The 25616-nt window shown below is 52.6% G+C and overlaps 10 protein-coding genes across 10 annotated transcripts; 2 read left to right on the top strand and 8 right to left on the bottom strand.

Moving 5' to 3' along the window:
* Positions 1–895: 895 nt before the first annotated feature.
* Positions 896–2141, bottom strand: N7496_001633 (fructose-bisphosphate aldolase FBA1; the record flags this gene model as incomplete). The annotated part of the gene is made up of 3 exons (XM_056694564.1): positions 896–1456; positions 1521–1934; positions 2034–2141. The coding sequence occupies 3 exons, from the start codon at positions 2139–2141 to the stop codon at positions 896–898; spliced, it is 1083 nt and encodes a 360-aa protein (XP_056561293.1).
* Positions 2142–3510: 1369 nt separating this feature from the next.
* Positions 3511–5403, bottom strand: N7496_001632 (putative ubiquitin C-terminal hydrolase; the record flags this gene model as incomplete). The annotated part of the gene is made up of 1 exon (XM_056694563.1): positions 3511–5403. The coding sequence occupies one exon, from the start codon at positions 5401–5403 to the stop codon at positions 3511–3513; it is 1893 nt and encodes a 630-aa protein (XP_056561292.1).
* A 1228-nt stretch (positions 5404–6631) lies between these two features.
* On the bottom strand, positions 6632–8182 carry lys1 (saccharopine dehydrogenase (NAD+, L-lysine-forming); the record flags this gene model as incomplete). The annotated part of the gene is made up of 8 exons (XM_056694562.1): positions 6632–6917; positions 6976–7077; positions 7134–7176; positions 7238–7334; positions 7385–7828; positions 7902–7918; positions 7977–8057; positions 8122–8182. The coding sequence occupies 8 exons, from the start codon at positions 8180–8182 to the stop codon at positions 6632–6634; spliced, it is 1131 nt and encodes a 376-aa protein (XP_056561291.1).
* Positions 8183–8694: 512 nt separating this feature from the next.
* On the bottom strand, positions 8695–9597 carry N7496_001630 (uncharacterized protein; the record flags this gene model as incomplete). The annotated part of the gene is made up of 2 exons (XM_056694561.1): positions 8695–9407; positions 9552–9597. 2 exons carry the CDS (start codon positions 9595–9597, stop codon positions 8695–8697), a joined length of 759 nt encoding a protein of 252 aa, XP_056561290.1.
* An 808-nt stretch (positions 9598–10405) lies between these two features.
* On the bottom strand, positions 10406–11680 carry N7496_001629 (uncharacterized protein; the record flags this gene model as incomplete). Its single annotated transcript, XM_056694560.1, has 1 exon — positions 10406–11680. The coding sequence occupies one exon, from the start codon at positions 11678–11680 to the stop codon at positions 10406–10408; it is 1275 nt and encodes a 424-aa protein (XP_056561289.1).
* A 660-nt stretch (positions 11681–12340) lies between these two features.
* N7496_001628 (putative RNAPII degradation factor Def1) lies at positions 12341–15070 on the top strand (the record flags this gene model as incomplete). Its single annotated transcript, XM_056694559.1, has 3 exons — positions 12341–12632; positions 12748–14784; positions 14829–15070. 3 exons carry the CDS (start codon positions 12341–12343, stop codon positions 15068–15070), a joined length of 2571 nt encoding a protein of 856 aa, XP_056561288.1.
* A 1410-nt stretch (positions 15071–16480) lies between these two features.
* On the bottom strand, positions 16481–17941 carry N7496_001627 (OSBP family protein; the record flags this gene model as incomplete). The annotated part of the gene is made up of 4 exons (XM_056694558.1): positions 16481–17269; positions 17341–17395; positions 17462–17796; positions 17870–17941. 4 exons carry the CDS (start codon positions 17939–17941, stop codon positions 16481–16483), a joined length of 1251 nt encoding a protein of 416 aa, XP_056561287.1.
* A 1107-nt stretch (positions 17942–19048) lies between these two features.
* On the top strand, positions 19049–20763 carry N7496_001626 (putative MFS transporter; the record flags this gene model as incomplete). The annotated part of the gene is made up of 3 exons (XM_056694557.1): positions 19049–19477; positions 19553–19786; positions 19840–20763. The coding sequence occupies 3 exons, from the start codon at positions 19049–19051 to the stop codon at positions 20761–20763; spliced, it is 1587 nt and encodes a 528-aa protein (XP_056561286.1).
* A 246-nt stretch (positions 20764–21009) lies between these two features.
* On the bottom strand, positions 21010–23197 carry N7496_001625 (uncharacterized protein; the record flags this gene model as incomplete). The annotated part of the gene is made up of 9 exons (XM_056694556.1): positions 21010–21321; positions 21377–21460; positions 21514–21570; positions 21624–21862; positions 21915–22109; positions 22164–22288; positions 22344–22826; positions 22889–22928; positions 23002–23197. 9 exons carry the CDS (start codon positions 23195–23197, stop codon positions 21010–21012), a joined length of 1731 nt encoding a protein of 576 aa, XP_056561285.1.
* Positions 23198–23662: 465 nt separating this feature from the next.
* N7496_001624 (MDR family MFS transporter) lies at positions 23663–25379 on the bottom strand (the record flags this gene model as incomplete). The annotated part of the gene is made up of 2 exons (XM_056694555.1): positions 23663–25003; positions 25071–25379. 2 exons carry the CDS (start codon positions 25377–25379, stop codon positions 23663–23665), a joined length of 1650 nt encoding a protein of 549 aa, XP_056561284.1.
* Between the last annotated feature and the right edge of the window lie 237 nt (positions 25380–25616).

Genomic DNA, 25616 nt, shown 5'->3' with positions numbered 1-25616 from the left:
CCATTTGCAAAATACCAAAATACCCGGTTTGTGCGTCCAACACATTGCGTTCCAGTACAACGCTGTCATCCGTGTGCCTGGGTGGCGGTATCGACACGTTTGGTCTTCCCCTCTGAGACCCAATCCCCACCATTTCATTGGCAGGCTGACTCCAGGATGCCTCGAGATGATCCAATCAGATGTGTTGTGGGGGAGAAGTCTGGAACATCTGGAACACTGCAACAATCGGGTTCCCGCAAAGACCCAGGGTCACGCTGTCCCTGTGGAACACCGTGATGGTGGGAGGGGCCAGCGTAGGATGCGCCAGACGTCAGTGGAGGAGGAGGACTCGAAGAGTGGAGGATTGCAATTTAATTAGAATACTGTACATCATGTATTTGATTGTGCTGGTTGACCGGGCAGAATTTGAAATGCCACTGACGACATGTGTCGATCTTACATAACAATGTTAGAGAGTCGACACCTGAGGCATCAAGTGTTATAACCAGGCAATAAGGCACTCAGGCCACAAATTCTAATCACAGATTTGGGACACCTGTTAAGGTCACATGGCCTCTGCACTCGTGCATCCAAAATACGAACCAGTCATGCACTCATAATCTCCCCCCTTACATATTGATATCTACAACCAGAGATGAATCCTTCTTCCAACGGATCAAAACCGTAATATGGACATTTCATTTCATTACAACGTGTCGAAATACATCGCTACATACAACCGGTACGCCACAACATCCCCCAGGCGCGATCACTTTTTCGGCAGCATGGAATGATTTCAAAAAAAAGTTGGGTAATAAGTCATCGCCGCCCTTTCACTTCGAAGGACGGCATCAGTGTGTGTGGGTGATATGAACGGGGATAAAATAAAAAGCTAAGAGGATTAACCTTCCACCATTTAGATCTGGTTGGAGGTGTTGAAGTCCTCAAGAGCAACCTGGGTACGCTTGCTCATGCTCTTCTCACCCTCACGAACCCAGACACGGGGGTCGAAGTACTTCTTGTTGGGCTTGTCCTCGCCATCGGGGTTACCGACGGTGGTCATGAGGTAGTCCTTCTTGTTCAGGACGTAGTCACGGACACCGGACAGGTAGGCGTACTGCATGTCAGTGTCGACGTTAACCTTGACGACACCGTAGCTGATGGCCTCCTTGTACTCCTCCTTGGAGGAACCGGAACCACCGTGGAAGACGAAGAAGACGGGCTTGTCCTTCTCGGACTTGAGCTGCTCCTTGACGTAGGCCTGGTGCTTGGAGAGGAGCTCGGGGTGCAGGCGGACGTTGCCGGGCTTGTAGACACCGTGGACGTTACCGAAACCAGCGGCAATGGAGAAGTAGGGGGAGATGGGAGCGAGGGCCTGCTGGATGGCGAAGATATCCTCGGGCTGAGTGTACAGGGAGTTGTTGTCGACATCCTCGTTGTTAACACCGTCCTCCTCACCACCGGTGATACCGATCTCCTGCAAGGGATTATTAGTATACGCCTCATACAACAATCTAGATTTGTTGGGAGCGAAAACTTACCATCTCGAGCCACTGCTTCATGGGGGCAGCACGCTTGAGGTAGGCGGCGGTGGTAGAGATGTTCCACTCAACGGGCTCCTCGGACAGATCGATCATGTGGCTGGAGAAGAGGGGCTCGCCGTGGAGCTTGAAGTAGCGCTCATCCTCATCCATCATGCCGTCGAGCCATGGGAGGAGCTTCTTGGCGCAGTGGTCGGTGTGGAGAACGACGGGAATGCCGTAGGTGGGAGCAATGGCACGGATGTAGTGAGCAGCGGCGATGGCACCGGCAATGGAGGCGGCCTGGCCGTCATTGCTAACACCCTTACCGGCGAAGTAAGCAGCACCACCCTGGGAGACCTGCAGGCAGATGGGGGACTTTTGGTCGCGAGCGGCCTCGAGGGCAGCGACGACGGTGGAGGAGGAGGTGACGTTCTGAAAGATGGTTAGCTTTTGCTGGTGGTACTATAGGTGGTGATGATAATGACCGGGGGAAATCATAACCCATCGTCATACACCAGGATAATCACTTACGATGGCGGGGATAGCAAACTGCTTCTCCTGGGCGTACTCGAAGAGACGGAGAACGTCGTCGCCGACGATGACACCGGTCTTGCGGCTCAGCTTCTCAGTGACACCCATATTGAATGATGATGGTAGTTGTGGAATTGAAGGTTTGTAAAAAAGATGTGATGGAGCTGGAAAAAGAAGAGAGAAGAGAGAAGAGGTCAGAATGCAAGTTATGCCATATAATAAGCTCTGGGCTTTACCGAAGGACGAAAGCGGGCAGGGTTAAATAATTGCATCGAGGGGCAGGCAAATCAGGAGGGGCAAATTAGAGGTATGGAGGGGCAGAATCGTCATCGGTGAGGCACTTGGGTATGGGAACACCACTGCTGGGAGTAGGGGGCAATTCCAGACTGGGTTCAACTACTCACCGGGTCGGTGGAGCTCTGAGTCCTGAACGGGAGGACTGAGGTCACAATGAAATCAGCGGGAGTGATGACTTAATGCACTTTTTCAGAGGGAAGAAAAAAAAGAGGGGGTGGTTCGATGGACCAGCCATCCTACTATATGTACTCCGTCAACTAACTCCTCCAGTCCAGACGTTCCACTCCAGCTTCCTCTTCTCCCGACTCTCTCCGTGATAGCCCGATGTTCGTTGCCGGTTCTACAACCTGCGGCCTCGAGTCGAATCGTCTCAGAAAGCTCCGTTGGCGGGGTATTCCACTGCCCCCAACCCGACTAGATTTCTTCGGCACCAGCATAGCATGCAACAAGTCAACGAGTATGCAATTAACATGAAGATTCTATAGTAGAGAGCTTCCGGAAAAACTACCTCAAGCTTGATACCACTCCCACCCCCGATCCCGATGGACCTTACCTCTGAAAAGAATTGATCCATGATCCTCCCGTCTTCTCCGTAATTTGTTCGTCCGCCAGGCGGGGTGCCGAGGAATTCGAGGCCATTCGCCGTGCTTCGCTTTAACACGGGCGCGTTTGAAATCCTCCGTTTGTCGGATCATAGAGTCTGGATTCTTTACGGAGTAGACTTAAAATAGATCCTCAATCCTGTTCACTGTTCCGATTTCAATGCTACTAGCCATACTGAAGAAGTAAATACTTACTCTCTACTATCGGCTCGGGGTAAGGCTTCAAGGAGCTTTCCCCAACCCTTTTTAGTCATGGGCACATGACCATGCAGCAGCCCCCACTTCTATCGAGTACAACCGGATGAAGCATCATTGACGGAGAATACATACTTGTCCGCGGGAATTGAACTAATAGGTCGCCTCCAGACCATCTAAGGAGGACGGGTACATTCATTGTAGAACCCTTTCTCTTCTATGAGCGTCAGCTATATATATCCAATGGCTCTTTGCAGCACGTCTGCACCCAAACCAAAGTCCCCTATACACAAGACATCCAAGATTTATGTACGTGACATAGTCATCTACAAGGAGAACGGAAGAGAAAATATGGAAAAGACAACCCCCACACAGCAACTTCCTCAAAGTCGCCCAACGGCAGCCACGGGACTCGAATCTGCCCGCTCCATCTCATAGAAGAGCAGGTACACCTCCTTTTGCATCCCCAGCACGTCCGACGTCTTGCATTCTTTAACCTTTTCGTCGGAGATCCGCCACCAGCGATCATTTGGCTTGCGTCGACGTCGAAGCCGCGAACTCACTCCGGACATGGTCTCCCCCGAAGACCGGGGAATAGTGCGGGAAGGACGCGGAGCAGACGAGGTACTAAACCGGCCTTGGTCCGGGGCTGGGCTGTGGTTGCTGTCCGATCCAGAGGTAGGCTGGGGTGTAGAGGATCGGGAGTTGGTACTCTGCAAGGACCGGCGAGAGCTGGAGGTGGTAGGACGGGGCATGGGAGGGGTCAATTGCGAGGCTCCCGGGGACACGTTTGATAGCGACGTGGACGAAGTCGTTGAGGAGAGATTGCTGCTTTCGCCTTCCACGTCCAGCTCGGGGGTACTCCGCGGTGCGAGTCGAGGACTGGGGGCCACCGAGGGAGTCTCGCTAGCAACGCGGCTCTGCGCGTAAGAACTGAATGCCTCGGGGGTCGAGAATGGTGCATAAAGGTGATTGCGCCGGAAAGACTCGTAATGGCCACTGTGATGGCTCCCCTTGTGGCATACGATTGCCAGCAGCTTGTACCATGTCTGGTTTAAGATCCCACCCAGAGGCAATCGCTCAGGGAATGATACCTTTGCCGCATTCTTGGTGGAACTGTTGCGGTCATAGATCGAGCGTGAGAGGTGAATTGCGATCACTTTGGGGAAAGATACGATACGCATATGGCGAGCAATCTTTCGCTTCGGGGCGAGTTCTGCCGGTGGCATCACAATGCCTTCTAGCTCATTCTCGGGGTCCGACTCCAATGCCTCTTGGATCCGCGTGATTTCCTGGTCAAGTCGCTCCTTTTCAGATTGGGGATAAGCTCTGGACTTCTCTTGCGTTTTGAGCTCAATGGCATGTTGCAGACGACACCGGTCGCATCGGAAGTCATCAATGTACTCGGTCTTCAAAAGACCATCGAAACACGAATTGAGCGTGGTAGAGCTCTTCTGTGGCACCTGAAGTGTCAAGTTGACAAAAGCCGTCTGGGTCGGCTTATACTGGTATTGACAATGTTGGCACACAATCTGTGATTCCAACTTGCCCTCGAACGGAAATCCAGCCTCCCTGTCGATCTCCTTCAATTTATTGTCGATTATTGCAGGCAGACCATTGGGTGATCCGTCATCAATTCGCACTTCCACCTCGGCCGCATTCTCGTCCGCCTCGGCCTCCACTGCTCCCGAGCCAGCCGGCGTGGCAATGGGGCCGAGGGCGCGTTGCCTGGCGCGAACACCAGCATGATATTCGTCACATAGCCGCTCCAGTACAATCTGGAGAAATTCCTGTGCGTCCTGCTGATTACGGCTAATGCGCGTGCGGAACGCGAACTCCAAGGCCTGGATAAACCCGCGCGCCGAGATTGTCTTTTTATAAATTGGACGCTCATTCAATCGGTCCAGCATCTCCTTCAACGCCCGCGTAATAATACCCTGCTGCAGCTCCCGCAGCTTGTCCGGTCGTTCGGCGCGCGACAGCTCATCCGGGCTTGGTACCGTGTTGTAGATCTCTGGCCCGTCCAGTTCGCGCCGGTGAAGCTCGCGAATCAAGTACACTCGAAGATCTCCCAGGCCTGCCAGAGCCTGTAGCACCGAATTGATGAAGCAGTCATTGGCCAGGTTTGACAATCCCACGATGCTCTTCTTCCGGTTACTATCGCTGGACTCGTCGCCGTCGATTGTGTAATTCGGCCCGAAGACGTAGAATAGGGCGACGGCGGCGAGTGAGGCTCCGGCCGCATAGGCCGCAACCGTGCTCGGCTTTTCTTGCATTGGAAGTACTGTGGGCGAGGAGGGAGGAACGGTGGGCGAGGAGGGAGTGGTTCGGGTGCGTAGGTGGTTGGTCTCGAGGCAAATCAGCTCAGCGTCTTCATCGGGCCATTCTCAGATTGGCTGTGACGGTGACAAGGAAAGGCGCCCAATATTCGATATAAGCGTGGTGAGAGGCGACGACTATATCCTGGAAGCTCTCCGGTTGAGTATCGTGGTTCAGCACCGTTCGTGAAGAATTCTGCTGGTTGGAGTGGGTTTCGGCTGGGGAAGAGGGGAGAGTGGACCGAAGGGTCTCATGCGGAGAAGGAGAAAGAACGGGGGGAAATCGCCTGAAGAACGCAACAGTGTCCAAACGGGGCAAACTCCGACCGGTCAATTCAGCGAGCCTCGAGAATAAGAGCAATGCAGAGATCTGGCAGAGAACTACTGGTTCATCTCTTGCTAGGCTGCGATCTTCGGGCTGTTTGGAATTGGTTTCCCCCCGCCCAATAATAAGGGTGGCCGGGGCATTTTCTTGGGCCAAGACGCCGTTGCATTAAGTCATCTCCCCGCGACGGATCCTCCGGATGTCCGTGGGAGATGTAGACCCCGCATTGGACTCGAGGTTGACACCCCCAGACGGTTGCGTCGAGAGTGGTCTGGGAGGTTGAGATCGGGTAAAGTGCGGGAGAACTCGTGAGGTGAGGGGGTTCGCTAGTTCGCCGATATTCATGTGCTTTTGTACCTGTTGGATGTATCTAACGATAGGCTTTCCTCCAGGCGAAACCCGCGATTCGTAGATTGCTGACCTTGTCGGAAGTCTAAATGAGAACAAAAGTAGTCATAAGAGGAGTTTAGCATAAATTAAACAAGCAGGATTTTTCCTGTCGCTGAATATTCATTCCAACCAAGTAGCTTGTACAGCGAACTCCTCACTATGACCCTTAAGTGCACATGGCCGCCGCTCCCAGGCTGACACGAAATAACCCTAATAATATCTGACGATGCTAACTGCAATGGAAACGACAGGGTGATAAGATCGTAACCAAGGGTGGTTGCTAGTCTAGGTACCAACCAACGTCTTGTTAGATTTCGCAAAAAATTGTGGCAACAAACATGGTATTCCCGAAATATACTATGTGGACAACAACTTTTATAGCATTCCTGCTTTTCAGTCCAATTCCAATCCAAAATCTATCAATGTGCCATCAAGTCATATCTCTTCATCTCTACCGCTCATTACAATCGTTTACGGGCGCAACGATGCAGGCAGAGTAGCAACCTTCTCGTTGAACAGATCCTCAGCCTGGGTCCAGACACGGGCAGTGCTGCGGTCCTTCAGCTGGAGGAGGCTGGGCAGAAGGGCCTGGCTGAACTGCTCGGAGCTCTCGCGGGGAAGCAGAGAGGGAAGGTGGTCAATGCTGATCACGCTCAGAGGGAGGCCTTGGGTGTCGGCGGGCAGCTTGACGGGCACGGTGGGCTTATCGAAGGTGGTGGTGATGTCGTAGATGGGGATAGGGTTGTGAGGGTTGGTGCTGCATAAGACTCGTTAGAATACGAGGAGCATCATATTTAAATTTGAAAATGACTTACGTGTCGGCGCTGACGTCGCAGACAACGGACAGAGCGCGATTGGAAGAGGAGAGGGTCTCGACGTTGACGAAGGGAGGGATGGGAGAGCTCAAGTAGATGCAGCTGGAGAACATGTTAGTTACCACGATTAAAGTCGAATGGGTAATGGAGATACTGACTTGACGAAGATGTCGCTCTCAACAATCTCGGTGAAGGGGCCGCCTGGAGGTAAAAGTCAGTCACAAACCCTTCTTGTTGGGTATGTATGGTTGCAGGAACTCACCCTTGGCGGTCTCTGCCATATCCCACTGGATGATGTTGGACTCGGGAACACCAACATCCTTGGCCAACTGAACAGCACCCTTGCCACAGCGACCCAGCTATATAGTCATGAGTATGCGCTCCAGACTAAGCCAAGGAAAGTACTTACCGCTCCAATGACAAGAATCTTAGGGTAGTGACCAGCAACCTTCTTACCAGCCTCAACGCTCTCCTTCACGGAAGCAATGAGGAGGTCCTGGTTTGCATAAGGGACTTCACCGGGCAGAGGCTCACCCTCGGGGTGAGTCAATTGCCAAGCCCAGTTCTTGATAGCGAGAGCAGAGCCAGCATAACCAGCGGAGAAACCGAAAGCAGCAACACGGCGGCCAGACTCGTCGGTAAGGAACTCCAGATCCAGCAGGAGACCCTTACCACGAGGCCAGCGGCTCAGGACATTCTCCCAGCCACCCTGCTGCTTGTAGCAGTGGGCGAAAGTGACGTGGACGTGCTCCAGAGGGAAGTCATCCTCGGGCAGCTCCTTGAGACCGAGGATAACGGCATCCTTGGGGGCATCCTTGACCCACGAGCCCTCCTCAACGAGAGGAGCTCCGATCTAAAGCCATTGGCGTATGTTAGGACCTCTGCGGATTTTGTATAGGGAGGAAGGAAGGCGACAACGGGCTAACCTTGGCGAACTCGTCATCTATCGAGAGAATTCGTTAGTCCTAATTCCATACAATTTCAATTTAGAGTGAACAAACCATCAAAGATACGCTGGGTAGAGCGCTCAACGGTGACATCGTATCCGGCATCGATCAATGCCTTGCAGGTAGTCGGGGTCACTGCGGCAAGCTGTGAGTCAACATCGCCATTCAAATCAATGTGGGGGAGGGGCAGGCGACTCACAAGCAGACCGAGCCTCGGCGGGCTTGGTCTCAGCACGCAGCCAAATCTTCTGTCCAGCCATTGTGATTGTGGGAGAATTGGAGGTCAATGGAATAAGAAGACCAAAAAAATGAGTGATAGTAGTAAAGCACCTGGGAACGATATTATTCTATCGCCAATGACACACTGATAGCGGGGGCGGTTGTTCCGTTCCGGGGCAAAATGAGTCAGCCCGATGATCGGCGCCGCTTGAGCCGGGTGATTTAGGGCTCCAGGAAACTATGACTACGAGATATACTACGAACAATTACTGATACATCATCTGGTTGTAGGATTGTAGGATAATTGAGACACTAATTGTACACGGAAAAATAGCTTCATCCACTCAGGAAGTCACTGGTGTAAAAATATTTTTGATTAACCTCATATTCATCACATCACCTCCATGAGTTTCAGCGCATCGTGGCGTTCGGATCGTATTCAGCGTGTATGGTTAGATCAGTAACGTTGCAAGATGCAGCCAACCCCCGATTAAAGATAAAACTAAGGCTAAGCTTGACCTGTTCGAACAGGTCTCCTCGATCCCTTCGGACCTTAGGAATCCTTGGTGCGGCTACGAGTGCGGCTGCCAGGTCCATCGGTCGGAATGATCTTCTTCACGACATCCTTGATCTTTTCCTTCTTGGAGCGACCAGCCTTCTTTGGTTCCTCATGGGGTTCGGCCGCCGGAGCTGTAGGTGTACTGGTAGCAGCCGCCGCCGCGGGAGTAGTTGTAGTACCATTGATGTCCTTGGCGGGCTCCTCGACCGTCTTCTGCTTCTTGCTCTCGGGCTCCTCGACCTTCTCAGGGGCAGGTGCAGGCTCGGGTGGCTGTCCCTGTTCGGGAGCTTGAGTTGCCATAGAATCAAGATCACGCTTCTCTCCAGTCTGTGGCTCTTGCGTGGCTGGCTTCGGGGCTTCTTCCGCGGGTTGGGGTTCCTCCGTGGGTTGAGACGGCTCCACCGCCGGTTTAGCGGCCTCACTGGCAGGCTTTGGAGCTTCCGTTGTGGCCTCTGGGGCTGGCTGAGCTACGACCGGGACTTCGGGCTCAGAAGCTGCGACGGAGGGGCCTAGTGGGTGATTTGTGGTCGGGATAAAGGGACTTTGCGTGGTCTCCACAGGCCTGGGAGCTTCTGGAAGTTCGATCCCGGCGCCAACCTGTGCTGTCTCAGCCGCAAGAGACTCGGGATCCGTCTGGCAAGTGTTCATCACATTGTGAATTGGCTGAGGAGGCTCGCTGATCTTCGGGGGCGCTGGCGCAACAGCGGCTGTACTTAGTCAGCATTTATAGTTGCTGGCGAGAAAGTAGTAGGCTCGTGTGGGCTCTCATCCGGATGGATGGGCGAAGCTGGACAAGTTCCAAAGAGTCCAATTCACCTGTAAGAGTACCGTGACGGCTCCCTAGAACATACCTGGTGCAAGGGGAGCGTTCTGTTCTGGAAAGCCCTCAGTGGCCATGGTGGATCGATGATGTCAGACAAGGGCACGTGCTTTGGAAAGTTGGAGGGTTTGCGAGAAGGAAAAACGATCGCAAATAGAATGCGACTGCAATTCGAACTAGATAGAGAATTTACTAGAGAAAGCAGGGAGTTGGAATGAAGTCGATTGAGCTCGAGGGAAGTTTGAGGTGATGTTGCGCGGTGACGTTTACTAAGAAGCAGCTGGTCACGCTAACCCCATTGATCCACAAACTGGGCTGATTCGCCCCCGTCTGCAACCCTCCCTCCGGCTGTAGTGGCTGGCTGTCACACAACAAGAAAATTACCTCAATCCAAGACAAAAAAGACCCCCCAATTCATGCCTTCCGTCACAAACCTGGACTTTCTCCACAGTGAGAATCCGTGCAAAAGCCCTGAGGCCCTGGAATGCCTCCAAACACCAAGCACTATGTAAAGCAATGCCAAGACCGGGCGCCGATTATGTACACACAAGATCACGCAGCCTCCCGAGGCTGGTGGAGTAGTGCGGAGTACCTGATGCGAAAATCGTCATCGCACCGCTGTCCTCCGAGAGAGACAGAGCGCCTCCTAGGTACCGATCGCCGCTCCGGGGCTTCTGGATGTCTCAAGAAGAGGGGTAAAACTGGACCATGTTCCCAATGACAATTAGGGCAGGCGTAGTCCCATGGTTTGAGGCAAGCTCATCGCTGCCTATAAAAGGATATAAACCAAGAAAAATCTGCCTCGCTGGAATATACTGGTGAGGATTGCATCAATATCTGGTAGTAGATGTCCGTTTGAAAGAAAAGAGATTGAACATGAATTCATCAAGTCCAACTCAACTCCAAGCGTTGCAAGAGAGTATCCTCTTCGACAGCGGCGCGAGAGCGAGACGCTTCAACGCTCGCAGTGGCAGTCTCCTCGGGAAGAAGTTCTTGAATTTGGTGTCCTAGGCTGGTCGCAAGACGGATCTTCTTGCGGTCGATCAGCGTGCGGAGAGCGTCACAGCTGATCCCGAGGAAAGCATCCCGCCGAGCTTGATTCCATTTCTGGAACTTGTTGGGGGATAAACTATCCACGTAATGGATGAAAGGAGTTGGATCCGGATGGGTTGGATGGCAAAGGGCCACGGAAGAGAACAATAAGGAGCGAGAGGATGACAGAGTCGAGATAATCTCGGCAAACTCTTCAAATGTATGCACGGGGATTTGATCACTAGATGGCTTCTGCTCCATAAGCGTGCGAGCTAGTTGAGCGCCCGATGCGAGCAGCATTGACTTGGAAACCTTGAGATCACCCTGCGACTCCACGGAGGAAAAATGCAGCTGGCACGCACGCAAGTAATACTTGACGGCCGAGCCGAGTCCAGATCCGTAGCGGATTTCGGCATCCACGAGATCCTGAAGAAGATAATTGAAGGACGCCCGAGCCCGATCTTCCGCCATCTGGCCATCCAGGCCTCCAAGATTGCCGCTCACGAGCATCTTCAGCCACTCCATGACGGTATCTTGTAGATCCTCTGCTACCATGAACTTGGTCAAGGAGCCTGTCGAAGCTCGAGTCTGTAAAAGCATCTGCCTGGAAGCACCGTCTGAAGCCCAGAACCAGTCAACTACTTTCGAGCCCGCTCGAGTAATCTTCATGGCATCTCGAACTCCATTTTCACCCCATGAGCGGGCGAGAAGGAGTTGTGACTTTAGACAGTCTGTAATGAAGGAAGGTGTAGCAGATCCGGAGGCGACAGCCTGATCGAAAAGAGCCATGGGATCCTGAACTGCTGCTGGCTTGGACTCAATGATGGTCGATGCGGTGGCATGATCACGGGAGGCCGACTTGGCTTTCTGCGGCACAATGCGAAATAAAGGGTTATCGAGAATACTATGCAGGTGTTGGTCGGTTGCATGAATAGAGGAGTCGGTATTCAAGGGCTGTCGATCGCTATTGGGGTTAGAACCGCTGGGGGCCGGGTACGCGCGGTCCAGCTGGCGTCGGAAGGAAGAGGTGAGGGCGTTGAGAAGTTGCTGAGACTCTCGTGGTGTCCGAGGCAATGGCTGATGGATCTTCGGCCAAGATTTGAATTGGAAAATGGAAGTGCCTTTCATGGTTGCGGTGTCGGTGAGTCCCAATCCGTGAGTTGATGCACAGGGAGGGATCGTGAAGAGAGATCGCCGCGAGGGGTGGGCGGTGAGCGAAGACGAGGGTGCCCGAAGTGGATGACGAGGAGACCAGGCAAGCACGCAAGACTCGACAATTCCGAACGATATAGAATAGCAATGATGGAGGGGGAAAAAGAAAATATATGGTAGTTGAAAAATCTTCGAGTCGAAGATCCAGGGTAGTTTTTATCTAGATCTACCCCGTGCTTTGTTGTAGATAATCATGGAAAAGATGGGGGAGAATCAAGGCAAAAAGAGGGAATCGACCCAATAGGCGCCACTCGCTAAAAAGCCAGGCAGTGCCAAGACCAGCTGTGACTGCGAGCAACACATCAGAACCTTAGCTTTTACCTTCTCCATTCAACTGCTGTTCCTTCCTCCCCTCCCCTTCCACCTTCCCCCGTTATCGATCCTCTTTTACCAGGTGTTTCTGGATTCTTTTCTGGCCCGCTTGTGGTCCTGGTGCCGTTCCTCTTTCGCGAGGTTGCATCCCGACTCGTTTCCAATTCAGATCCTTCCTCCCTACCACGAACACCCTTGCGACATCCTCCATCGTGACCTCCTTCCCCGTTTCGCTTCTTTCATCTCACACATCCATTTGACACAATGTCCGAAGTTCAGAGCCGGTCGTCTGCGCGCGGCAGAGTATCCACCCGCGGTGGTCGTGGTGGTTATAGCTCCAGAGGTGGCCGTGGTGGAAACAGCAGAGCCGCAAACACCGACAACTCAGACCTTGCCCCCTTCGATGAGGGTGAAATTGGACAGATGAAGAAGAAATACTCCGACGCTCTGCCCACTCTCAAGGAGCTGTTCCCTGACTGGAAGGATGAGGATCTCGTGTTTGCCCTCGAGGACTCCAATGGCGAGATCGAGGAAGCCATTGAGCGCATTACCGAAGGTCGATATCTCCCCCCCATCTCCCTCGTCCAGCTCATAGACATCCATCTTTCACCCCTTGATTCCTCAAAGAAACCAAAGCCCTTTCATACTGACCGATGATTCTTTGATTGTAGGCAATGTGTCGCAGTGGGGAGAGGTCAAGAAGAAGACCACAGACCGATCTCGGCCCAAGCCCAAGGAAGTCCAGAGCACCTCGACCGAGTTGACTGGAGCTTCTGCCCGTGGAGGTCGCGGCCGCGGTGGTTTTGAGGGCCGCGGTCGTGCTCGTGGAGATCGCGGTCGTGGCGGACGTGGTGGACGGGCCGGTGCCCAAGCCACGAACGGCGCCCGTACCGCAGACGTCTCTGTTCCTACTTCTACTGCTCCAGCGACCGAGCCCGCGCCTGCAGCAGTCTGGGGAGACGTTGAGAGCGAGCCCACAGTGGTAGCTACAGAGTCGACTGAGCCCAAGACCAGTGTGATCCCCGAGGGCACAAAGAAGGGATGGGCCAGTCTCTTCGCCAAACCCCCTCCTCCTCCACCGCAGCCCAAGAAGGCTCCCGAGCCTGCTCCCGAGCCTGCCGCCCCCGTGCAGCCCGAAGAGCCTGTTGTTGAGCAGCAGAAGGCCCCCGAGCCCGCCCCAGTTCCTGTCCCCGTCCCCGTCCCCGTCCCCGCCGCCACACAGAAGACGCCCGTTGCCAAGCCCGCCGAAGTCACCGTTCCTGTTATTCCTCAGACCACCGTCAAGCCTCCCAAGGATGACTTGACCGAGACCAACCTCGAACAGATTCCCGACGTTTCCGCTCCTGCTCCTACTGCGACTGCTGCCAGCACTGTCGGTAGCGCCTTTGACCCCGCTGCGGCGACTGCCACTCCCTCCCGTGCGCCCCCAGCTACTCTTCCTGGTAGCGGCCTGAAGCAGACCAGCCGCGCTCCTGGCTTCCAGCGTCGTGTGATGGAGCAGCAACAGGCTGTTGTGATGCCCGGTAACCACGCTGTGGACCGTGCCGCCGTGCAATTTGGTAGCATGGGCTTGAACGGTGACGCTGTTGACATTGATGAGAACCGCGAGGAGGCCGAGACCCGCGCCCAACCTCCTCAGCACTCCCCCGTTGCTCCTCGTGCCTCCCTTCCTCCTGCGACCCAGGGTGCCGGCGAGACTCGCCCTGCCCCAGGTCTTCCTCCAGTTCCTCAGGCCTCTGCCGAGACCTTCAACGACTTCGCTCGCTACTCCTCCGAGACCCAGAAGCCCTTCGACCCCTTCACTCAGCAAGTCGGCCAGCCCCAGCCGCAGATCCAAGAGCCGTTCGCCAACCAGGCTCCGGCTCAGCCTACTGCCACCACTGGCAGCGAATACTCTCCCTTCTATGCTGTTGACCAGCAGCGCTTCCCTTACAACTACTACGGCAGCTACGGCCAGTCCCAGGATGCCAATGCCGCCCCCCGCGGTGCCGGTTTCGGTGGTGTCTCTGCCGCTGAAGCCCAGCCCCAGATCCCCACCACTCAGCCTGCCGGTCGCTATGGCCCCGTTGATGCCACCAACAGTGGTCACAACACTCCCAACCCGACTCTCCCTGGTGCCACTCAGACCCCTGCTGCTCAGCACATGCCCGGTCAGCAGAGTGCCCACGGTTATGGCTACGGCTATCCTTACTACTCCAACCCCCACTACGCTTCGTACATGAACCAGATGGGTCAGCACGCCGGCGCTGCCTATGGCCGCTCCGGTCGTCCTTACGATGATGCCCGCCGTTATGATGAGCAGCAACACTACGGCATGCCCCACACCTCCCAGTACGGTTATGGTAACCAGTACGGTCCTTACGGTGGTGCTGGTGGCAAGGGCGGTATGTACGGCCAGCCTCACGGTTTCTCCTACGATCACACCTCCTCCCCCGCCAACGCCGCTGCCAGCAGCTTCAACCAAAGCGCCCCTGGTCGCGACTCCGTGTACGGCCGCACTGGCTCCGCTCAGCCTTCCGACACCCAGCAGACTGCTGCGGGCTCGAATGCCTTCAGTACCGGTATGTCGGACGTCTTCGGACGGTCCCAGGCTGGCTTCGGCCAGAATCCTCCCGTTGCCCAGCAACCCCCTGTGACCACCGAGGAGTCTAAGGGCTTCGATGCGTCCAAGACCGGTGGCCCCTCCCCGTCTCTTGCCCAGGCCAACCGTCCCGGTTCTGCCACCAACACCCCTGGTCAGGCTCAGACTCAGTCTGGTCTCCCCCTCTCCAGGGCCAACAGGGCCAGCAGGGCTTCAGCGGCTACCCTCACCTGAACCCCCAGTACGGTGGTCTCGGCGGCCTTGGTGGCCACCAGGGTGCCGGTTCGCAGACCCACCAGCAGCAGCAACAGCAACAGCAGACTGGCTACGGTAACTACGGTGCAGGCTTTGGTAACTACTATGGCAACACCGGCCGCGGCAACGGTGGCTGGGGTGGTAACTACGGCCACTAGAGCTGATGAGAATCCTCCCTTTATTCCATATTGTTACCTTCCCCCGCCTCTCACAAACACACATATGGCGTTGCATTTGCAGGTGAAATGAGAAAATAAAAGGGGAGGCATGTGTTTTTCTTTTGTCTTGTCTTCAACATCATCGAGGCAGGATAACCACATTCCTTATACGACTCGTTTGACTCGGGCCAGACAAGAAGAGCAAATCATGAAAAACGAACCCTTGAAATTTCTCTTCATCTTTTCTTTCCTCAACATTTGTGTAATCACTTCTCTCTTCTGGGAGCCTTTGGGCTGGGCTGGGCTTGGGAATCGAGTCTTCGTTATGTTCTTTTTTTTTCTGCTTTCCTGGTCTTTTCATTCATCATTTTCTCGCGTCTTGCTTTTCTTACATCTACTCCTCCTCCCTCCTCCTTTTTTTTGCTCCCACTACATCCTCCCCGATGTAGTCTGTATTAAATCCACCAATTCTCCCCTTGGGATGATCTTTTCTATTTTTTCTATTTTTATTTTTGCCCTCCTATTTTTTACCCGCTTTTTCCCGCTTTTTTTCTGTTCCTGTTACTTCAAAACCTAGCTCATGAGGTGTCAATTTGGGTCCGGGGGTGTCATTTTTGTGATTTTCATTTCCTGTCCTCTTTACCGTTTTGCAATATCGGTTATGATGGTTGCGCTGGATCGGGTTGAGAGGGAGATCGTGATGGACACTGCTTGGGTGGGTTTTACGGGGTCGGCTAACGGCTAAAAGTGTGATGAGTTATGTACGCACCTATACAAATCAGATATTCCAGGACCATATTTGGTGTTTTGCATCTGTAGGATACTTGTGTAGATGATGTGAAAGGGTTTGGGTGGTGGATTTACTTTGCCGAAGGGTGTGGGTGGGAGGTAGGAGAAGACATCCGCTGTCAGCCGTGGTCATCTTAGGGTTTGTGGTACTATGTATGCACGTCTTTCGTGACTTGGGAATCCGCACGTGCTCTCTTTCTAGATTTAGGACCCTGGTCATCTTTTAGTTGGTCAAAGAGAATGGCTTGAAAAACAAAAAAAGTAATATCATCAGATTAGATGAAGCAGCATTCTCGCCGCTCGAACAAGCATATAACCAAACAGCCTCGCCTCAGGCTGGAAACTATATACAATCGAAATGCAGAACCAAAAAAAAATTCTAGGCCAAACCTAGCAGCAAGAGGAACCAGAAGTCCCCACAACGGTCAAATCTATGTGTGAAGACAATTGGTTCCGAGAGATGTTCGCAACTCAAGAGCGGTCCCTCCGGAAAACAAGAAGAGAAACCTTGGATCCAAAATAAATGAAAATATCATGGTCGGCTTCCGTCCCAATTGACATTGACGCCGAGGGTGTTTGCCCTAGATCCATCAGAGATAAAAGAAAAGACGAGACACTTTCTTACTCGGTAAGACCCAGCCCCTCACCACCGGTCTTGTGATAAGGAGGTTGAGCGCCGGCAGCGCGCGTCGTGTCGAAGCGCCAGATACCGCCAGTCTTATCAGCCTCGAGAGAGCTGGCAAAATCAATTGTGCTAGCCACCTGCTGGAACAGCGGGTCATCGTCCTTCTCGTCAACGCAGTTGAAGAAGCGGCGCTCCCACTCGCGGCCCTCGGCCTTTTCGACGCGGCGCAGTTCGCGCTGAGCGTTCTCGATGCGGGACTTGTATCCCGAGACGGCGTCCATATCGCCCTTCTTGATGTTGTCGGCGACATCTGCCCAAGCACGACGGCTCTCATACAGATCCTGCTGGTCGAGCGGGGCCAGGGTGAGAGGGGTAACCGCGTTGTCCTTAACGACCCAACGGTCGACGACCGCCTTGGTGCGGGCATCCTTGATAGTGAAGGTATCTGACCACTGGCCGTCGACGGTGTAGAGGGGCTTCTTCTCGCCCTCGCTGGCCTTGTACAAGCTCGCGGTGAAGGTGTTCTTCTTGCCGCTCAGCCAGCCCTTGCCCGAGTAATCGATCTTGGCGACGTAGCCGCTGCTGCTGGCGATCTTGGTGGACTTTTCCAGCTCGACGAAGGGCGTGCCGTAGATGAGAGACTCGATATGCAGGTTGGGGAGGGTGATCAGGTATTTCTCCTTCTCGCTGGAGCCTGGCGGGGTGATGGTGTACTGGGCGTGGCCGATCTGCTTCACTTGGATGGTGCTTGAGAAGGAGGCCTTCTGGGCGTTGTATCCTTGCAGCTGTAGTGAGGGGTCAGTTAGATGATATTCTTGTTGGCCACGTACCAGGCAACCATAATTATTCTACTTACCTCGACTCCATGCTTCTCGTTCTGGATCGCGTATGCGGTGACCGGAGGGTGGTGGCTACAAAGCAGTCATGTTCGTAAGGAGTGCCCAATGCTTTGCAGAGTATTTGGGTGTTTCACGCACCTCACTTGCTCACTGATCAGAGTGGTCTCGCCCAACTCCGAGTCGGCGCCGTTGGCAAGCCACTTGCCGATGAACAGCTCACCCAGGAAGGGATTCAGCGGCTTCTTCTCGCTACCGAGCTTCTCACTCCGGCTGCAGTATTGCTGGTGCAGGGTGGTGAGGAACCACTTGAGCACGAGGAGGGCACGTTTCTCGGGATCGGCCTCCTTAGCGGGCGCCACGAAGACGGAAGGGTGTTCGGCCCAGTAGGCCGAATACTCGGTGAGCGAGGTGGTTGAGAGGATAAAAGGCGGGGCCGTCAGAGAGGAGAGGTCACCGTTGAAGGAGGCGATTGACTATTGCGATCATATGCGTTAGTCCTGTTTGTCTGCGGAATCCCGGGAATCGAACGTCACGTAGACAACTTACCTTAAGGAAACTGGTCCATGAGCCCTTGCTTTGAGGCGGGACCTGGCTCTGGGGCTCGTTCTTGGATGACATGGTTTGGTAGATTTGGTAATAATTTCAAAATAGAGGTGGTTAATATCGAAGTCCAACAAAAAAAAAAAAAAACAAGGGTTGACCTGACGTCTCCAAAAGATTGGGTGGGGGGAGAAAGTGGTGGTTGGCGGTCAGAGGATAACGTCATGGCGCCCAGGGGATGATCGGACTCGGCCACTTTCAAACTCACAGACCACCTCGATCTTCATGTCACTGAAAGATTGCATGTCTCTCGATCTGTCAGGACTATGATAAGATGACCTAGTACCAGCCAAGGTCACGTTCAGTATCCACGACCACTTGACCGAACAAGGTGGAGCCGTCCATGATGGTGCCTGGCCAACATTATTGTGAGGGGGACTTAAGCTACGGAGTAATGTTGCGCATGGATCTAATCCGATCAGGTTGGCCACTCGATGGACTTCTTCCAAGATCTTGCCGGTCAACTCCTAACAAAGTCCAGAGATATGCTTGCTCAAACCTGGAACTGACTAACTAGTGGTCGGCTGTCGCGTGCATCCAAAACCCTCACGCACGGATTCTTTTCCGCGCTGCTCGTCCTATCTCGGTTGTCGGGAGTGGCAACCAACCAGTCCAGCCAGCTGTCCACGGTCTTCTGCCCGAATCATTGGTCACAGAACCCCTCGATCTGGTACCCAAATGGACCCTAGACAATCAATGCCACCTACCTGGCTGGCTTCTGGATCGCTCTTTGCTCCGGCCCTACTGTACGAAGTTATATCCAGCGCCGTCTAGATGCCACCCCCGAGCACGCCGATCCTCGGCCAAAGATAACCAACGCCGAAGGGCTTGAAATTTTCTTCTCTTCTGTGACTCACTTTCTTTGTCTTCAATGTATATCATCTCAAGATTTTTCCCATACATACTTGCTACTCAGTTCAATTGAAGCACTCTCTGTTACCTCCTGCTCCGGAACTTGTCCGTCCGGGGAGTATGTTTTCGGAAAGATACCGGTGACCTAACAACGCTATTGTACCCTTGTACCTGTCGCCAAAAAATTCAATTATCCGGAGAATAGAACCCAGGTTTCATACCAGAAAATTTGCTCACCAGCTTTGATTATCACAAATCATCGCAGTATCAACCATGTCTCCATTACACTCCCAGTCTTCTCTCGAGAGCATCGAGGAGACCTCGCAACCAATGGAGGCAATAAGAACCAACCAGGGTTCTAAATCACAAAAAGGCGCAGAGACAACAAATGAACTCCACCTCGTACAGAGTCATCTATCACACCATGATATGCCCGTGGCCACTGAGTTCCGCGAGGTGGACGCCGAGCAATACTTGCGCTTCTCACCACCACGTAAAGCACTCATTGTCTTTGTGCTATCCTTCTGCTCATTTCTGGCTCCCATCTCTTCAACCTCGATCCTTTCTGGTATTCCAGAAGTGGCAAAGACCTATAATACTACGGGTAGCGTCATCAATGCTAGCAATGCGTTGTACTTGGCATTTATGGGAATCTCTGCTCCATTCTGGGGTCCTTTCAGTCAGGTGTGGGGACGTCGTCCAGTGAGTATCTTTCCTGATGGTTTAGTAGCTTCGTGGTCTCTATTGAAGTTCTAGGTTCTAACGTTCAATTCATAGATCTTCCTTGTCAGCGCTTTCCTTTTCTTCGCGTTTAGTATTGGCACGGCCTTGGCGCCAAATCTACCGGCCTACTATATCTTTCGAGTTTTGACAGCCTTCCAAGGAACATCGTTCCTGGTGGTAGGAAGTTCTGCCCTTGGTGATATCTATGAACCCCGGGCTCGTGCTACAGCTTTGGGGTGGTTCTTGTCCGGCACTCTCATCGGCCCAGCTTTTGGTCCTTTTATCGGCGTATGTTTCGCATTTTGCCGTTAGACACTCTAATCACTAACAGTTCACGACAGGGTGTCATCGTCACATTTTGCTCCTGGCGGGTAGTCTTCTGGCTTCAGGCTGCCCTCGGTGGCTGCGGCACACTACTCGTCTTCTTTTTCTTCCCCGAGACATACCCCCATCTCAACAAGTCTGACCTGACCTCCAAAACCCCGGCTCAGAAGGCCAAGTACCTATGCCACAAAGTGAACCCTCTACGGGTTGGCATACTCCTCTTCTCATACCCGAATCTCTTCTTCGCAGGCCTCGCTGCAGGGGCACTGGTCTGGAATCAGTACTCTCTGCTCACCCCGATCCGATACGTGCTTAACCCACGTTTCAATCTCACGAGCCCCATTCAATCAGGCCTATTCTATATTGCCCCCGGATGCGGATATCTAGTCGGGACATTCATGGGCGGTCGATGGGCTGATCACATTGTGAAGAAATGGATTCGCAAGCGTGGAGGTGTCCGTGTACCCGAGGACAGACTCAAGTCTTGTCTCGTGTTTATCACATTTGTCATTCCAGGATGCATCCTCGTCTATGGCTGGACAGTCGAAAAGGCCGTTGGCGGTATTCCTGTCCCCGTGTTGGCTATGTTCCTTCAGGGTGTGGGGCAGCTCTTTTGCTTCCCCAGTCTGAACACCTACTGTCTGGACGTGATGCAGTCTAGTGGTCGAAGCGCAGAGGTTGTAGCGGGAAACTACATGTTTAGGTATGTCTTTGCGGCGCTGGGCTCTGGCACCGTTCTTCCTGCCGTGGAAGCTATCGGCGTTGGGTGGTTCAGTACGATCAGTGCGATTTTCTTGGTTGTCTCTGGTCTGTGTGTGTGGGCCACTACTATCTTTGGTGATAAGTGGCGGAATCAAGTTGATGAGAGGAATCAACGCAAGGAGCAGAAAAAGGTACAGGAGAATCATGTTGAGCGTGATATTGAAAAGACTGGGGTTTAATGGGGTATGTATATGCCCCGTGACCGGGCTTTGCTTTCTAATTGCCGTGGATTGTGCTGCTTGGAAGCTTATGGTTATCTAAAAAACGTTTAATGAAATGCCAAATAGATAGAAATGAATAATGACCGTTATGCTTTCCTATTTGCTCTGAAGGGGTGATAGTGTTAGTACCAAAGCTTCTAGGTCCTGAGACAAGTTCGGCCATTCATCACGCCCAAATTGGCAAATGCCTCAGGCCGATCCGTCTCATTCCACAGGCTCTATGGAGTTATGTCCATTGCCATTGATATCACCATCTGCCCTCCCTGTCTCACCGCTGTCCATGACGCCCTTGCCCTTAACAATTGCATCGGCACTTAGTCCCGTCTCTGCTGCAACACGATCTACCTTGCGCCTCTCAGTGAATCTCCTACCATCCTCGCGACCTTTTTCCACATCTACGAAGCAAATTGCGATCATTGCTGCCGCACATATGGCAAAGAGGAATGGGAAGCCCATCCAATTATTGCGTGTGTCGTTGATGATAGCCTGGATTACATTCGGCCCGATGATGGACGACTTTGAAACAGTTAGTAAAGAGAGACTTGACAGGGATGAGCCCTTCGGTACGTACCGCACGGTTAGTGATTCCAAAAAGCGCGAAGAACATGTTGTCGTATCCACGAGGCATCAGCTCGCTTATCATTGTTTGCGCATACTATACATGACACGATTAGCAGATACAAGAGGCGTTGGATGAGAAGCTCTTACCGCATAGTAGGGTGCCTGGAAAAGCCCGAAAATGACATTGTAGAAATAGAACTCCCACTGTAACTGATCAGTTATCGAAATACCGAACAATTGAGGACCTTATTACTCACAGTATGATGGTATCCGATTTTATTCGTCCAAAGTCCGAGCATACCCCAGAAGGGGATCAATACGGTAAAGAAATTGGTGAACAGGAACATGGATTTCGTCTTGAACTTGAAGTACTTCTGAATATACCAGAAGCCAAAAGTCGAAGCGATTGAGCAAGCCGCCTGTGTGATTCCCAAGTAGGTAATTTGAAGGAAGGAGAATGATACTTGATCATTTTGAATGATGCTGACGAGGGTTCCTAGGGAGTATCAGCCAAGTACTTCCCTTTTCGAGGCTATGATCAGACTTACCAGTTGTGTTCAGGCCGTCTGCTAAGAGGAAATATGCGAAGAAATAGAGGAATGTCTGTGGGAGAGATCTAATCTCGCGGATTGCCAACCAGATCTGCTTGAACCCGATGGTCGCATAACTCGAGCCTTTGGGGATTTTGGGACCTGGTCGCTTCTGCTGGAATAGAAACCACCAAATACCCAGAATTACCCAGTCTTTGAAGCGGGATCTTAGTAAAGGTATTACCACCAAGGAATATTTTCTCTTACATGAATTAGTGAGACACAAGGCCAGGTTATTCGCAAACTGGTTATTCTGCATCGGCAGCAGGACGCTCAGGTTGAGCACCAGTGTCAGCAAGTATCCAATATTGCTATGCGCCGTCGAAACGTTACTATACAAGTCTGTCAGTATGAGCAGCTCTTGATATTGGATATTTCCATGAATACCTGATATGATTTCGCTCCAGTGACTCGATCGCATCATACTCCTTCTGGTCAATCTTTCCCTCTCGCAGATCTTCCTCCCGCGCCTTTCGCACATGAGGCATATACCGCGCCAATCGAGGAAAGACTGCAGCATAGAAGACGAGCGTAGCACCGTAAGCAATGTACGCAACGACGTACATTGCCATCGCTGCAGGCCATTGGCTCGGGTCTCGAATCGCCATCATACCGTACTGGAGTGCCCAGCAGATTACGGTTAGGACTAGGAGTAGCCACCGACCGAATGAGCCGTAGTCAGCAGCACTTCCTAGCCACACGAAGATGACCGTCATGAAGGTGAAGCAGAGGCCATTGGCGATTAGAACCACCGATGAGATGGATCGCGTGCCCCCTGCCCAAGGTACCACGCATGCCGAGGACGTCGTACAGGGCTGGGGTGGATTTGTGTCGGGCTGAAAGCCAGCACCATTCAGTGCCCATTGAAAGCTATTAGAAGAAAATTAGTCGCTCTGGGGGTTCAGCCTCGTTTGATAGCGTGGTACACGTACAGGGCTTGGCTGTAAGAACCCGGGCCAACTCCATTGTCACCTAGATTGATCTTGTCAGTATCAGAGTACGAGACGAGGGATGGCCCTCCGAGCTCACGAGTTCATGAGCTCACCGTTGTAGTAGAGGTAATAAGACCACAGTTCTTTGCGGGTGGTGGTGGGCTGCTCATACGCCTCCTCATCGACGCCAAATAGCCGCTCGTACTCCTCAAGGGTATGCTCGGGCTGGGCGGGCGTAGCAGCCACCTCCACCGTGGCGTCTGTTTTGGACCCCTGTTCTCGGCGGTCTCTCACGGCTGAGTTCTCCATCTCGGTCGCTGCGTTGGTAGTTCCGAAGTGAGTGAAGTGAAGATCAAAAACAAGCCGGGCTCATTTCACTTTAAGCTGTCGTCCTCTTTCTCCCTCGCGAGTGTTACCCCGCATTCCACGACCAGGCTAGTCGCTGTTGATCCCCTCTTATCATCCACTATTCCGTATCAAACGAGGTTGGAGTGATAAGGTTAGGTCTCATTGAATGTTAGGTAACATTGGAGCCGTCCACATGAGACCCTCTGTTGGAGTAACCTTACTTTAAGGTTGCCATGTGCCGACTGCTTACATACATCATCTCATGCCTGCTACCAGTTTTTCAGAAGATCAAACGATGATAAAAGTAGTTTCAAGCATGCTCATGAAGAGGAGATTTATTATTAGCAATCTATGGATAGTATTACAGTCATTAAATATTTTCAAGCTAAAGCAAAAAGCCAACCCATATTATCATCCGCTCGACACTCAAAGAGCCGGAACCGCAACTTCGTCCTTATTACCTCCAGCCTTCTTCACACTCTTCCACTCCAAGAAGAGACTAGCCACGAATGCCACCACAGCCAGCGCAAGACTGACCCGATAAGCATCCCGCAGTCCACTCATATAAGCCTTGATGACACCGTCCAGCTGGCTAAGCTGTCCCAACTCGCTCAGAACATGGCGCATTTCAGTCGCACCCGCTCCGATAATAGCCTTGGGCGCCACATCAGGCGCATACTTGACGATTCCACTGATCAAGCCATTCTGGAAGACGGATTGACCAACTGCAATGAAAAGAGCACCTCCTAGCGTTTGGAAGAACATCACTGCGGCTGTTCCGATGGGGATATCCTCCGGCTTGAGGACGGTCTGGACGGCAGTCATAGGAACTTGGAATCCAGCACCAACACCAGCACCAACAACAATCTGATAGCCAATCCACTTTCCGGAGGAAATATCAATGTCGTACAAGGTGATGAGACCAGTGCCGATAGCTGCGATAGCGGCACTGACGATCAGGAAGGGAGTATAGTACCCGGCAGCGGTGATCAGTCCACCGACGACCACGGATGAGACGACAGTGGCCAGCATCATAGGAAGTAGCTGAATACCAGACTTCATCGCAGAAGATCCTTCCACACTCTGGAAAAAGATGGGCACATAGTAGACGAGTAGGAAGAAGGCACCTCCGAAGAACAGGGCGAACAAGCACGACGAAAGTACAGTTCGTTGTTTCAAGATGGGAGGTGGCAGGGTGGCCTTCTCTCCGATCCACAATTGAGAAATAGCAAAGAGAATTGCTAGCAGTCCGAAGCCCACGAATAAGCCAATGATTCGTGAGTTGTTCCAGGCGTACTTGTTGCCTCCCCATTGGAGAGCAAGCAGAAGGCAGACAATCGCGGGGATTAATAGACTTGCGCCAATCAGATCCAATTGACGGATTCGTTCCAGAATTGGCTTTCCCGCCCACTCATTTGTGACTGGGAGTCGGAGGAAGAATAGGATGACCAAAATCGAAAGCCCACCAATCGGCAAGTTGATATAGAAACACCACCTCCACGAGATGCCATCAGTGAAAGCACCTCCAAGAAGAGGTCCTGCAATAGAGGCAATTCCCCAAACCATGCCGAACATGCCAAAAACAAGAGGACGCTTGGGTAAAGGCACTGTCATAGAGATAATGACAAGGGCACCGGAGAAGATACCCGCGACACCGATTCCTGCAATCGCTCGTCCAACGATCAAGACGGTACTAGAAGGGGCCACGGCGCAGATTAAACTGCCAATTTCGAAGATCAGAACGGCAGCTAAAAAGGCCCATTTAACCTGGATTGTAAAAAAACAGGTTGATCAGTAGGTGTTCTTTGGTGGAGTAATGCTAGCAAAAACTCACGCTGAAAATCTTGTAAATTCTGCCATAAGACGGTTGCAGTGCCGTCGACGTAAGGAAATATGCGCTGCCATACCAGGCAATATCCGAAATACTCTTGAATTGATCGGTGATTTTGGGAATAGCCACACCAATGATGGTTTGATCCAAGGCCACCAAGAAGACGGCCAGGTAGAGGGCAAGAATAATGACGATCACCTTGGCTAGAGGAGGGTATTCTGGCTCCTTTGGTGTCGGTACCTCCTCCTTGATATCCTTAATGTCCTTCTCTGGCGCCGTTTCGACATCCGTTGTACTGCTGGCGGCCGTCATTGTCGATATGTTTTGCTGAAGATCACGACGGGAAACTCGTTTCGAAACTTTTGATTGAAGGTGAAGTCCCGAGGCCTGAGCGTACCAGGCTAGAATTAGGGGATTAAGAAAAGAAGGCCTCTGGTCAGTGCTAATTAGAAGTTATAGCATACCATCCACACGCTGTTTCTCCCTCTAGTAAACATTCAAACCACGCGACGAGGGGAACCATTATTATATGGTCTATGACGACGATTC

The sequence above is a fragment of the Penicillium cataractarum genome, assembly GCF_028827025.1.
Source record: "Penicillium cataractarum strain IBT 29864 chromosome Unknown utg000001l, whole genome shotgun sequence".
NCBI classification, from domain to species: Eukaryota; Fungi; Ascomycota; class Eurotiomycetes; order Eurotiales; family Aspergillaceae; genus Penicillium; species Penicillium cataractarum.
This window is presented reverse-complemented; position numbering and strand designations above follow the sequence as displayed.